At 45.7% G+C, this 14,356-nt stretch overlaps 1 protein-coding gene and 1 long non-coding RNA gene across 5 annotated transcripts in view; one reads left to right on the top strand and one right to left on the bottom strand.

The window, feature by feature from the left end:
- The window catches only part of Flt1 (Fms related receptor tyrosine kinase 1), a 173,375-nt gene that overhangs the window by 69,766 nt on the left and 89,253 nt on the right, over positions 1-14,356 (bottom strand). For 2 of the 4 annotated variants that reach the window (XM_087579212.1, NM_019306.2), the window contains 2 exon segments: positions 11,948-12,256; positions 7,227-7,373 (listed from right to left, as the gene is read on the bottom strand). In XM_087579212.1, coding sequence (XP_087435338.1) covers positions 7,227-7,373; positions 11,948-12,256 — 456 coding nt within the window. 4 annotated transcript variants of the gene reach the window in all.
- LOC120095883 (uncharacterized) overlaps positions 6,942-14,356 on the top strand; it is an 18,083-nt gene continuing 10,668 nt past the window's right edge. Inside the window, exon 1 of the long non-coding RNA XR_015634604.1 lies at positions 6,942-7,070. This is a non-coding gene — a long non-coding RNA (uncharacterized LOC120095883). The remainder of the gene's footprint in view (positions 7,071-14,356) is intronic.

Genomic DNA, 14,356 nt, shown 5'->3' with positions numbered 1-14,356 from the left:
ACCGTCAAGGACTGTAAGCAGTTTGGGCTGTCACAGACATTTGCTTTCACAGTTGGGTGGGATGACTGCTCACGGGCAGGCCGTACTGAGCGCCCTCAGATCAGCACGTCCCTCTGCTCACTGAGAGGAGAGGCAGGAGTTTCTCCTCAGCGCGCTGATGATGCTCGGAGACCCTGTTCTCTGTGGTGTTTGTGAGACGTCTGCACTAGTGTCAGAACCGGTGTAAACTGGATCAGTCTGTCACCTCATCTTCTTTGCCTGTAGTGCTGTCATGAGCTCTTTGGCCAGCATACAACCCCTTTGAGCCTCGGCACACATTCTGACCATGGTGGAGCATCTAAGAAGCAAACGGACGGAGTGGAAGGGACATACTAAATGTGGGTTATTTGGGCACGTGGCCCGCAGAGGGAGTAAGCACACAAAGTGACTCCACGATACTGTTTCGATCTGGTGCAGGCTGTCAGAATCTGTAAAAGCACTGAGATTTCACGCAGGAGCTGTGCTGTCTGTTTAACTCTGAGGACCAAAGCATGTTCTGGGCAGCCACCATCCCGAGTAATTCACCTCCAGTTCTCACTCAGATGTGGGGCTCTGCAGCCTGGTCCCCTCCACACAACACTTTTGTGTTACTGCAGCTTCCCTGTGTCGCATGAGCTTTAACCTGATTTCTTTTTCCTTCCACCCTTCCGAGGAAACGCATCTTCCGTTATCTGCCAGCGGGTCGCTCCACCCTAGTCCTCCTAGGCTCTCTGCTGAGCTCTGATTGGATACTCTGCACTTTTCTTGCTTCTTTCAAGCCCCCCTCCCTCGTTTCTTCTTTATATCCACTGACATCGAACCGCTGGAGCCGATGCCCTGCAGAGCCTTAGTGCAGTGAAGCTAATGCACAGAAGGTGGGTTTTTCTGAGTACACTAAAGATTCTAAAAATTAAATTTACTTTAGCTGAGATACAGGAACAGAAAGTGTAGGTACTGCCAGGTGGTGGTGATGGTGGCGGCAGCAGAGGTGGTGGACAGACAGACAGACAGACACACACACACACACACACACACACACACACACACCTTTAATTCCAGCACCCGGGAAGCAGAGGCAAGTGGATTCCTGGTCTACAGAGCAAGTTCCAGGATGGCCAGGGCTATACAGAGAAACTGTCTTAAAGAACCGAAACTAACTAACTAACTAGGTAATAAATAAAACTAACTAACTAGATAGGTAAATAAATAGGTAGGTACTAACAGGGATGGGTGATGTTTTTGATATAGATGGGAAGTGTGCAATTTCTTTTTTTCTTTTTTCTTTTTTTTTGGAGCTGGGGACTGAACCCAGGGCCTTGCGCTTGCTAGGCAAGCGCTCTACCACTGAGCTAAATCCCCAACCCTGGAAGTGTGCAATTTTAAGTCAAGTTAAACGTATCTGCTGCCTCAAACGTTAGACATGTCTTCCTGGTGTCCTTCTGGTTTGGGCTAAGTGAGATCTCATTGCCTCCTGCAGCTGTCCAAATGTACTCTAGCACCGGAGGGCCTCGCTTTTCCTTTAGCCACATTAATTGTCCTTTCTCCGTCTCTCATGTTACATGTACCTGAAACCTGAGGTTAAGTCATGGTGTTTTCTTCTAGACTAATTTAATGAATTATTAATCATTAATTATTATTATTTATTAGTTAATTAATCGACTCCCATTTTGAGGCCAACAGATGTAGACAGTGAGCAGGCCTACACACCAGTGGGGTCATTGCTTGAAAAAGCTGCATCCCACGAGAACGCGTATACAAGTTTATTACTTGGCATTTTGATTATATAAGGTTCGAACGTTTAAACATTTTGATAGTAGCTTCATGTATTTAATTTTAATTAACTTTAATTTTAATATCCAGAGTTCAGGGCTTAAGGATTCAGCTCAATGGCAGAACCAAACAGAAAGCTGAGTTTGTTCCTCAGCTCTGAGGGTGGGGACGCATGACGATAAAAATATAGATACTTGTCACATCTGCACAGCCTAGCACAGGGCCGGACAGAAAATAGCAGCTCAAAAACATTTATTAACCAAAAGAATGAGGTTTGAGCTGATAAGGCATTAATTCTGGCCCTTTAAAAATTTTAAATTAGCCTGGCATAGTGGCACACGCCTTTAATCCCAGCATAGGGTAGACAGAGGCAGGAGGACCCCTGTTAGTTTAATACTGGTCTATATGGCAAGTTCCTGACCAGCCAAGAGCTCCACGGTGAGACCCTGTCTCAAACAATTAACTAATTTTAATGAAACAAACCCTTAAGTGTAAGTAGCTTTGGCTTCAAAATCATCTCTCTTTATATAGCATGCCCAGCTTTTTGAATGCCTTATATATCTTAATATGCCTTAAAATGTTTTTAAACCATGCTTTAAACTCTCTAGAAGCCGTTACATTTAGAGGGACACAGAGGTGTTCACTGCTTTAAATATTTTTTTGATGCCAACCTGGCAGGTTAGAATGTTGCTCATGTGTCCTCTTGTGAGAGAAGTGACACGTCTGGCCGAGTTAGTCGCACACGCTAGAGACAACCTTAGTTGCCCACACCACTATGACTGGAGCCCAGGTCCCCTCTCCCTACTTCTTCATGCCTGAACCTATAAAATAGTCAGGATAAACTTAGCGAACCTCTCCAAACTGTTACCAGACCAACCAAGCAACCAAAGAAACCCCAGGAGCGATTGCAAAGCCAAAGTCTACCTGTGAACTGTGTCATGGCAATGCCTGCCTCTGGTAAAAGGTATGAACGTTAAATAAGCAGGGTGTCTTCCGGCCTGACTGAACGCCAGTAATTTGCACTTCCTGTGAGACAATCTCATTCATATCTTCAAAGGGTTGAAAACAAGTTAAGTGCTCAGGGAGCTAGAGAATAACAGGCTGGTTACCCGAGGAGTGAATGGGACCCGTGAAGAAAGGACATCTTCTAGCCTTGCGTTCCTGGTGACAAGGATTCCAGGGGGGGAGGGAAGGCAGGGTGGGAACCCTAACCCTAACCCTGTAAGAGAGGCCGGCGGGAATGGAGATGGATCCAGCAGGGAGACAAGACGGGAGAACCCACATTCGCAGGAGTCTTTGAGGTGGTTGCTGGTGTTTTTTTTCTTCTTGTTCCACTGATGTGGCAGAGGCGGCCTCTATGCCTGTGTGCATGCTCTTCTGGGCTTGTGCACTCACGACTTCCTTTGTTCCTGCCTGCTGCCCTTTGGCCCAAGAAGTTACTACCCAGCTTTCTTGTCTTTGCTTTCCTTTGCAAGAACGGCTGCGTCCCACCGAAAGGGTTTTCCTGGGAGGAAATGAGGGAGCAGAAGTTCCAGCTTCCCTCAGCCCTTTCAACAGGCATTTGATAGTCGCTGGGGCCTGAGCTCGCATGTGTGCCCAGCTTCCTCTCTCCTGTTTTCTTTGGAATGTTGAAGAGTTGTCAGTTAACAAGTCACAATGATAGCAGACCAGATCCTGTTAAGGATCCAGCACCCCTATGATTCTTTGGGCCTGGAAGTCCTCTCTGACCTGCCAGGCTTTCTGTGAAAGATGTATCCTGGCTTGAATGCTCAGGCATTCAAACTTAGACTGGCTTCCTCCTTGTAACGGGATGGAGAGGGTTTCTACTCTGTGGAGTCCTGGAGAGCCAGGACCAGCCACTGTGGTTACCAGCAGTAGTGTTAGCATTTTGTCTAAGCCCCGCCCCACAGTTACCTGGCAACAGCCAGGTATGCTCCGCCCCACAGTTACCTGGCAACAGGTATGCCTGACTCACTACGTCACCTGTGACTGTAAAGCGGGTTCCTGACTGTAAAGTCAGTTGCTGATGCCAACAAGTACTCCTTATTCACAGGTTTGTAACGGAAACCACCACAGTAGAGGCGGCGTGTTTAGTGTTCACAGTGGGTGACGTTGAACACAGGGGCCAAGGATATGGAGTGTGTGGCCATGATCGTTGCATCTCAGGTTGCATTTGAAACTTAACGGGTGTGTGACTACAGCTTAGAACTCCTCTCCAGAGGTGACAGTAGGGTTTTACTTGGCGATCAGACCACTGTTTCCACTACGTGGGTCCTAGGGATCGAACTCACATCACCAGGCTTTGCGCCAAGCCCCTTTACCCACTGAGCCATCTCTGTGGCTCAGCTAGAGTAGCTTTAAACAGGAAAGAGAGAAGGTGGGCGTAGTGCAGTCCATCTTAAGAAACGCTAACAGTGGTGCTTATTAAGCTGTGGCCGTGGGCAACTTAGTGAACCATGCAGTCAACGGCTTTCTAGTTTCAGAAGTAAACAGGGCCTCGGAGGGCAGAAAAACCAGGGCAGTGTTGGGCCCTCCACAGTGTGGACCTGCCCAGCGCTTATACTTCCTGTTCCCCGCCCCCTTTTTTCCTGTGTCTTTTCTTCCGTATCCTAAAAGCCATAGACTTTGAGAATTGGTAGAACTTTTTGTTCAAGATACTGTCTGTGCAGCCTAAGCTAGCCTGGAACCCGCTACATAGCCAAGGAAGACACTGAAGTCCTGATGTGCCAGCATCTCCCAAGTGCCGGGGTCACGGGCATGAGCCACCTCTTGACTGGTCTTCAACTCGGATTTAAGGTCTGACAACTGAAGTTAGACCAGACTCACTTCTCTCAAAGGGCCCGTCCCCGTTTTCATTAGCGCTTCCTGGAATTCACGCTGCGTACGATGGAGTATTTGGAGAACACAGGGTTAAAATCATTTTACCAGGCTCCTGTAGGGACTTTTTGGGTCTCTGTTATACTGACGTGGACTCCGATTTATAGGGGAAAGAAGTTACTCTTTCTTTGTGAACTACGTGTTCATCCACATGGTCACTCGCCTTTTTAATATGACAGAATAAATACCTCAGGGGATTAATTATCCACAAACTATCATCTTGGTAGTAGGTCATTTGGGGCAAGCATTTAATCTCTTTGGGCCCAGTTGTCTAGTCTCCATATTGGCCTAAGGATATTCTAAGATCTCTTCAGTAACCGGTAACTCTAGGATATAGAGCCTGCCTCAAACTAGGTATTTGTGTTACCAAACGCGCTTACCAAAGATCGTGTACAATCTCTGAAAGCCATTGGGTTATCGCTCCTGGAGCACTGGACTGCCAGCCAAGCACCGTGAGGAGGAGGAGGACACTTTTGCCGCTGAAGGGAACTTCATCTCAACTGATGAGTAAGACGGACTACAGGGAGGTGAAGACACCGCTCAGTGGCCGAGAGCATGGGATACACTTGCAGAGAGTCTGAGTTCGGTTCCCAGCACCCATGGCAGTGGCTAACACTGCCTGTCACCTCCATCTCCAGAAGAGCCCGATGCCTCTGGCCTTCTCAGGCACCTGCACACGTGTGCACATACCTATATACCTACACACCCAATCAGGAATAAACCTTTAAAAATAATAATGCAGTGTGAGAATAGAAGAAATTTTATGTCTCACACACACACACACACACACACACACCAAGTAATTGTCCTTTTAACATTTTTTTTTTTTTTTGGTTCTTTTTTTCGGAGCTGGGGACCGAACCCAGGGCCTTGCGCCTCCTAGGCAAGCGCTCTACCACTGAGCTAAATCCCCAACCCCCCTTTTAACAATTTTAATAACCTCAGTAAGAGAGAAGTAGAAACCTTCGTAAGGAAAAAGGACTCAGGGGCGAGCTGCCTCCTTTGTTTAAGAGGGAAGCCTTCTGAGGAATGACAAGAAGCCAGTCCCAGTGCGCTGCATTCCTGCGCCAGATGTGCTAATTCTAGAGAAGCTGTGATAGACTGGCCTTGTGCTGTGGAATGTAACCCTCTCTGGGACACTGGCAACATTGTAAAGCTTGGCTCCTTCCGAGGTTGGACTCACACAGGTGGTTCTGAGTGGAAGACTCAATTTCAGGACTACTCTGCTCTGTCACGTTGTCAAACATTGTGGATAAGTGGCAATCCTATTTGTAATACAGGCATTGAGGCAGGCCCTTGGACACGATAGACAAGGGGCAATTTTATGCTTTACTATAAATGTGACTTATCAACCCAAAATGCCAGTAAACCTAATCTTACTTAGCCACAGCACAAAGCAGGCAGGAGACAGTGTCTATGTTCTTTGGTTTTAGTCTAGCTGGTTTTATTTTCGAAAGAATATAACTCAGACCAGTTAGTTTACGTTAGAAAGTTGGGTTTCTTGTTGTTTGTTTTTATTTTTTGTGTTGTTTCTTTGTTTGTTCCTTATAGGGCTGGAGAGATGTCTTAGTGGTTGAGAGCACTTGCTGCTCTTCAAGAGGACCTGAGTTCAGTTCCCAGTAGCTCACATCAGAAGGCTCCCTGCCCCCCCCCCATGTATGCATGCACGCAGGCATGCACGCAGGCACGCACAGGCACACACACACTCCTAAAACAAAGAAAATGTTTTGTTCAATCAGTATAATAAAATGGTGGCCACCAAATTATTAAAATGGGTGTAGATGAATTCTAAAAATTATAAATCAGGCTGGAGAGATGGCTCAGCGGTTAAGAGCACTGACTGCTCTTCCAGAGGTCCTGAGTTCAATTCCCAGCAACCACATGGTGGCTCGCAACCATCTGTAATGGGATCCGATGCCCTCCTCTGGTGGGTCTGAAGACAGCTACAGTATACTCATAAAATAAATAAATAATTTAAAGAAAATTATAAATCTACCTCCTTGGGCTTCATATATACTACGTGTTTAAAAGTACACGCTATGTGGTTGCAGAGAGAGAGAGAGGGAGCAGTGGTTGGTTATCCACTGGCTGCTCCTCCAGAGAACACCAGGTTTGATTGCTAGCACCCTCTTCCGGTCTCCTAGGATACCAGACACTCAAGTGGTAAGCAGGCATACACAGGCAGATGAAACACTCAAACCCATAAAGTTTAAAAATTAACAAAAAACCCTATGAAACCCCTCCAGCCAATAGTCTTTCCTTCCTCCCTCTCCCAGGTGAGAGGTGAATCGAACCACTTCCTGGCTGGTCTTTTCCATTTCTTTCTCACTGAGCTGTGGAAGGCACTCGGGACAGACGGAGGCTGTGAGGACCCTTCCTAGTGTTACTCCTTCTTGAAAGCTGAGGTGAGTGTGGTCTGCAAGCATGGTAAGCGGAAGATTCTAGATGTTGGAGAGCGGACGATAGGAAGCCTGGGAGGAGAAGGGGTGTGGTGAAGCGGGAGGATGAGGGAGGGGGAATGGCGAACCGGAAGGATTAGGAGGAGCAAGGGAGACTCTTACCCGGTTCTTGTTGTATTTTGTGGTTGTTTTTGAACCAAGTGATCTGAGGCGCAGGGACACCTCTAGCTTGACAGTCTAAGGTCGTGGAGCCACTGATGGACACCTCGTGGTCACTGAGGTTTTGAAGCAGGAGTGGCGCTTCCAAATCTAGTGAAAAAGAGAGGGGGCGTGGTCATTTGTATCGTCTAATCAGTTGGACATCTTAATAGAGACAGAGCCCACCCAAGGTGACCGACCGACCGTAAGGCTTCAAGACGTGCTTGTCGCTTTTTCTTTTCACTGATTAAAATTAATGCTTCCCTTAAGAAACTGTGATAACCGATTGTCACGTGCTGAGATGTGGGTAAATAAAGGACTGGGTTGGTCTTGACATTTTTAGATACTAAGATACCAACTCACTTTCTTCGTCAATAAGGCTTTTCTAAAACTCAAATATTTCACATATTTCAGGAGCTAAACATGAAACACATGGTCGCGTGTGTAGATATGTCTGTATTTTTTTTTTTTTACATTCCTATGACACGTGTGTGATAGGCCAATGTCATCTTACATTTTATGTTTGTTTTCTGGACTGAGCCCGATGGCTGATGGCTCCTGTGTTTGTACTGAGTTTCATGGACTGGGCTGTGTGACTCCATTGTCTACACTTCGAGGCAGCAGACCGAACAGGAAAATTCTGAAATTATCCAATGCTTTATTGGTCACTCCCCTCCCTCCCCTTCCTTCCCAAATGCAAGCAGCAAAAAAGTCCATTCAAGAGGCAGAGGCACGAGTTTGTAGGTTTTGCGCTATATAATAGCACAAGTATTGTATTTTATATTATTTTCTCTTAAAACATACAAATATGGTACAATACAATTTATTTTAATAAAATGCCAACCGGTATAGTACAACAAAAAAAATGAATTTAATACATTAAAGATGCAATACATTATAATATTAAAATACCACACAGGAATGGCAGTACCCCCAGGGCCCCAATGAGTACAGTGTTTGTTTAATGAAGTAGTTATTCAGTCCTGCTGATGTGGATACATTCTAGTGAGGGCGTGGGGATTGGATCAGGGCCTCGAGCCCAAGGGAAAAGGACAGAAAGGTCTCCTACGGTCTCTCCCCCGCACCCCTCCCCAGAGTCCACTTTTCCCCATGTCGGCTGCAAATCCTAGGACCGACATCCCAAGGGTATCACCTACATATTCTGCACCCTTGTCTGAGCTTTCTCTGACTAGATTTGGTTCCTCATCTTAGGACATTAGCACGGGGAGAGGGCAGCTTAGGTATGGTCACCCTACAGGTGATGATCTGACCTGGATTCCGCGTCCCCCGGAGGAGTCCGCTGCGGGCCCCACACCTCTCTCTCTTTAAATTCCTGCAGGAAAACTCTCAGGGTCAGCATTTGTTAAGGCCATTTTGACATCCCGGGTTGAGATGCGTTATCACAGAACACGGGTGAGATAGTAGCAGTAACCCGGCAGGGTTACTACGGGTGAGGAGACCTCTCAAGGGTTTTGTTTTCCATAGCTTATCATTAGTCTTGTTTTACACGGAATGACATCTGGAGGCACACGTTGAAGGAAGTGCTGGTTGATGAAATACCTTCTTCTAGGGCAGGCTGCACGAGAATGCTCTCACGATTGCCTCTGTCCACGTGCGCTAGACCCGATCTGTCAAACAACTTTCCTTAATTGGAATTGCAGCCCGTAGAGAACTTTCAATCTATAATGACTTGTGCATGCACGCCCAGTACAATGTTGGCATCTTTACAAAGCATCAGTGAGATATGACAAGATAAGAAAGGACACACGGCTAATAAACATCCAACAGTGCCCAGCTGACTCACAGATTGTACTTAAAAGTCAGACCCAGTGCCTTGACTTCCTAGCTCCCTTTAGCATATTCTACTATTTACCAGTGTTTCAACTGAAAGAACAATGTATCATTGCTCGGAGGCCTTAAAAGACTTTTGGATCCAGGCCCTATAAAACACAAATTATTTTCATAGCTACAGTTTATGATATCATCTGTACAAACAGGTTTCCAGTTCCCCTGACAGGTCTATTTAGAAGAGGATGGTTTGTTTTAACAAAAATGTTGCAAAGAACACCCAAAGGGGCTGGTTGTAGGTAGGGACACGGACTTCATACAAGCAGCATATAAAGCTGCAAAACACACAGAACTCCTCGTTTAAAAACAAGGTTCATACACCCTCCAAAGCAGACAGTATTAGGAATTATTCAGAAAAAAAATGTTTTTTATATGCTAAGTGTCTCGTCTGTTGGCTACAGTCTACCAGAGTGCTGGACCTAAGAGTCCTACTTTGTTAAATCTACCTACGTTGTAACAATGTAGTTTGACATTTCCGGGAGCAAAAGCGTGCAGCATCCGTACATAGTTGGCAGGCTAGAAACCCACAGTTAACACAGCGGGGCTGACCCGTGCTACTAGGATGATCTGAATTAACACAATATTCTTGCAGGTCATCAGCAGCCAGAGACAGGCACCCACAAGGGGCTCTTTTAGGTATGACCCCAGGGTTTGCTGGTGTGGTTTCCAGGTCTCTACAGATGTAGGGGGTTTTGTTTTGGTCTTTTGGAAGGAGCTGAGGAGCCAGCCTCATAAATGCTTCCCTCCACCCCCATCTCTCTCTTCACACCCCAAAGAAGGATTCAAAAAAAAAAAAAAGAATCTATACAATAGTCTCTTTCTTTCTTTCTTTCTTTCTTTCTTTCTTTCTTTCTTTCTTTCCTTTTGAAAGAATATTTTGGAAGGATTGGGAATACAACAATGACTGGAATTCTTGGAACACACACCTTCCCCTTCTCACAGGGAAGGAATTAGACTTTGCATGCGCATGCTCAGTTTAGATGTTTGTTTTTGTTTTGTATTTCTTTTTTCCTGAGAAGGCTCCCTTAACCCTTCATTTTCTCTCTCTCTCTCTCTTCCTTTCTTTCTTTCTTTCTTCTTTTTTTTTTAAATAGCTTTCTGACAAACTGAACTGAGCCCCCTGAAAGTTCCTAATGGTGCTGAGGTATTGTTTCCCGAAGGAAGGCATTGCCTCAGAATGAACAAAGAGGCCAGGCCAAAGAGCCATAGGTAAAACTTCAGGACAACAATTGATTATTCTTTCCTCTGCACTGACAACTTCCAGGCTACTGATTGTTTTCACAGCATTTGGGGTTCTGTACAACTGGCATTTGGGGGAAATGCTATTGTTTACTCTTTACACTTGACAAAAGCAATTCCCACAGCGCAGCCTGTGAACTTAAGGAAGAAACAGGCTGGTGAATTCCCAAGCTTGAGGGCAGCCATATTGTCACCGCCTACAGAACTACCCAGCCCCACGTTTCTCAGCCTGGCTCTTTTGGTCATTACTGCTGGCTTCCCCCAGCCCTGTGGTTCACGTACAAAGATCAATTAGTCGTGGAAACCAAACTTGCAAACAGAACAACAATGCATATTAAAAGTACCTTTCCTTCAAATGCAAATTTAAAATGTAATTACTCTTGATTTTTCTTTATTTTTTTAAAGGCACGCATTTAAATAGTTTTAATGCTGTGGTTTCGGTAATTTCTTAACTTTTGCAATTTCTTAATCCTCACAAACGTCCCATTAACATTTGCATATAGAGTGGGCGGCCTTTTACCTTTTTTAATGGGTAAATTTTTTCAATTGACGTTAAGAAGATTGCGTTAAATCTCCATTCACAATAGTCTTTATAGCCTGGATCCCTGGATTGTGGACTTTGGATGTCACTAAAGCTTGGTGAAGGGCTTTAAAACAGTGCCCAGTGGCCATGAGTATTTTGAATGAAGGCTTGCTACACTTTTGCCTGCAGTCAGGGCCTGTCAGTCCAGTCAAGGACAATGAGGAACATTATTTAATGGTAGCAGGAAACCCATGTGATTACCTGGGATGGATAGAGGAGGGTGGAGCAGACCTGAGGGACCTTCATAATTCACATTGTGATGAAGCTTTACTCTCAGAATTACATCAACATCTTGTGTCCCCGGGACCCATCTTAGAACACCCCCCTCCCCAGTTTAAGATCAATATACTTCATGTAAAAAAAAAAAAAAGAACAACTTTCAAATAAATAAGCACTATAACTTGTTATCCAGGAACTATTTACAAATCAAGAGCAAAATGAAAATAGTTAAAAAATAAAACCAGGCGGACACTCGACAAAGGACTCAAATTCAACTGTACTCATCCTGTGCTGAAAAATTAACTTATTCATGTCCATCTTTGGCAGAGACCAGCGTTTGTTTAAATTATTCAGTTTTTTCCAGCTTCACAACTTAAAAAATAAAATATATTTATATATATTATATATGTATCAAAAGAGGTTGGCATCAGAGTGGAAGAAAGGCTGAGTCCCAGGTTGCTGCTATCAGGCAGAAGACAGAAGAGCAAACACACAAGAGAAGGCAGAGTACAGGGATCTTCAAATCCAAACACACACCGGGTGGCCCGGAGAGCACCCCAGCCAGCAGGCACTGGGGTTTCTTATTATGCTATCATGTCCAATCTCACTTTGGGCAGAGTGTCTCCTCTGGGCCTGAAAGTTAGCAACAGTAACAATAAACCAAGATGATAAGAGACAACCGTTACTTTTCAACGAGTCCTTTAATGTTTGACATTACTTTGTGTGGCACAACCACTCCTCCTGCTTTTAAATTCGGAGATCCGAGAGAAAATAGCCTTTTTGCTGCAGTGCTCACCTCTAACGAGAACTTCTGTCTTCCGAAGGATCTCTTCCCCTGTGTATATGTTCCTGGCTCTGCAGGCATAGGTGCCCGAATCTTCCAGAGACACATTCTTGATGACAAGGTTCAGAGTGATGGAGTAGTCCTGAGTGGTGGCCATTTTTTGCTTACTGATGCTATGGTGCATGGTCCTGTTGTTAACTGTCCGTAGCAGGATCCAGGTAATGTCTCTGTACAGGAATTTACTGACCACACAGGACAGTTTCAGGTCCTCTCCTTCGGTTGGTATCTTTTCCAAGGAAACGTGAAAGCCGTTTGGCACATCTGGAAAAGAACAATGAAGAACTAACTTCAGACCAGTGTCTCCCAACGAGATATTCAGACATGGTGCGAACTATGTGTTCCCACTCGGCTCCTCTCAGCATGAGCATCAGCGGGGACAAGTGTCCTGTCTTTCTGTGTTAGGGGAAGTGCTCAAACAAAGCAGGAAGGGCCTGTGGAGTTGAGCCCATCCCAAGTGACACAGGAAACACAAAACCAGGGCAGGTTTGGGGAAGGTAACTTTTCCTTGTTTGCCCCAGTTGCTCTTCATGACGAACTGGCTTTCCTGACTTGGGATAAGCCCTCGTCCCTCATTTCTTTAGCACGTCCAGTCCTCTTACTGGTAAGCTGACATTCAAGGAGTGTACAATAATAAAATGACTTAGGAGCAGTTTGTACTAAAAACCCAAAGTCTGTGTACACGGGAGCGAGTTCTGAACAGTTCCTTAGGGGTGAGCTTGGGAAAGCTCGTCCGAGCCAGTCCTCCCTCGCTTCACAGTGGCCTCCTCCCTACTACTTATGAGCAGAGCTCCAGCCCCTTCGGTCGGCCAGTGGGCCACACCACAATCGGTTATTTACCCACTCAGGTTCCTCCAGTGGGGATGGTTATACACGGACACAGGAGGAGAGAAGGATTGCTTTCAAAAATGTAGGTAAACCTGGACCCATTTCCAGATCCCGAAATTGGTCACTGGTTTTAAAAGTCAAATTTAGGGCTGGGTGCACATCTCGGAGGCAGAGGATTTGTTTAGTATGCATGAGCTCTCCCGGCTTCAATGCCCAGCACTATAAAGGAAGGGGAAGTCTAAAGGAAAAAAAAATGTGTGGTGAAGCAAGCCCTTGGGAGGTAAAGGTAGATCAGGAGTTCAAGGTCATCTTTAGTTATATAGGAAGAGGTCCTAGGCTACTTGAGATATTCTCAAAAAACAATAAGAAATTAAATAAGAAAAGCCGTTCTGTTTGGGGTCAATTCCCATCCTTTCTCTACATCGCCTAAGTGCCCCCTGATTCCATACCGGCCTGTGCACCCCATCTTTCAGTAGTTCTTCTAGAACCATCTTTTGAATTTAGGACTACAAACTCCTCAGTGACATTCTGGAGCATTCATTGGAGGGTTTTAAAAACCACAGCCACTGGTCGTGGAACTGACTTCTTCTCAATACCTTCCCATGGCCCGTTACTGGTGATGTATCTATATTTGCGCAAAGAATTTGGGCCAACATTTTACAAAGAGCTTTGAAGATGAAAAGCGCTGTTGTCTGTTGTTATTATTATCCTCCGTACACAAAGCTATAAAGAGACCTTTAAACCTTAAAGGGGACAATAGACCAAAATTAGACATCGTATCAGCGCTTCCCTAGGTCTCGCTTTGCTTGTTTTTCTGATTTCTCTGGCTTTGGCTGCATTATAAAGTGTATCGTCTGAAGAAATGCCAAAGCATTCATGTGAAACCTGGAAGCAGGGGGTTACGGCAGCCCATGAAGCGGGGTGCATGGGGAGCAAGGAGACACTCTCAGAGGAAAATTAAAAGGGGCCGGTTGGGAGCACAGACACGGCAGCTCCCCTTCCAGTCGGTCGTGGCTAACCTAGCAGTGAGGTGTCTGAAGCAGCTACTCTCCTGCAGCGTCTTTGAACATTTTGGACATCTTCCAGGTGAGAGTAAGACATCTGTTATCGCCACCCACACAGACGAGACGGGAACGGAGGACCGTTTGCACGCGGGCTACTGGCAGGCCGTCCTTACTGGCCAGAGCCCCGCTCCATCCATCCGCTCTCATCCTGGAGGTTGGCACCCAGGGACCTCAGTCACGCTGCTGAGGTCAAGAGCGGAGTCTCTATTTACTTTGGTGATTTAAAACTTCCTGTGGAAATAGCTCACAGGTTTCCTGATGGAAGATTTTGTTTTTCTTTGCCAAGCACCCCCAGGAATCTCAAAATAAAACGCATTTAGTGACATTGGGAAATGAAAGAGGCGAGGTTTCATCTTCCAGTTTATCTCGTAGTGATAGCTCACACAACCACAGTCACAGCGGGGAACACACACACACACACACACACACACACCACACACACACACCACACACACACACACCACACACACAC

This window comes from Rattus norvegicus, chromosome 12, assembly GCF_021556685.1.
Source record: "Rattus norvegicus strain SHRSP/BbbUtx chromosome 12, alternate assembly SHRSP_T2T, whole genome shotgun sequence".
NCBI classification, from domain to species: Eukaryota; Metazoa; Chordata; class Mammalia; order Rodentia; family Muridae; genus Rattus; species Rattus norvegicus.
The sequence above is the reverse complement of the archived record's forward strand: the minus strand, read 5'-3'. Positions and strand labels throughout refer to the sequence as shown.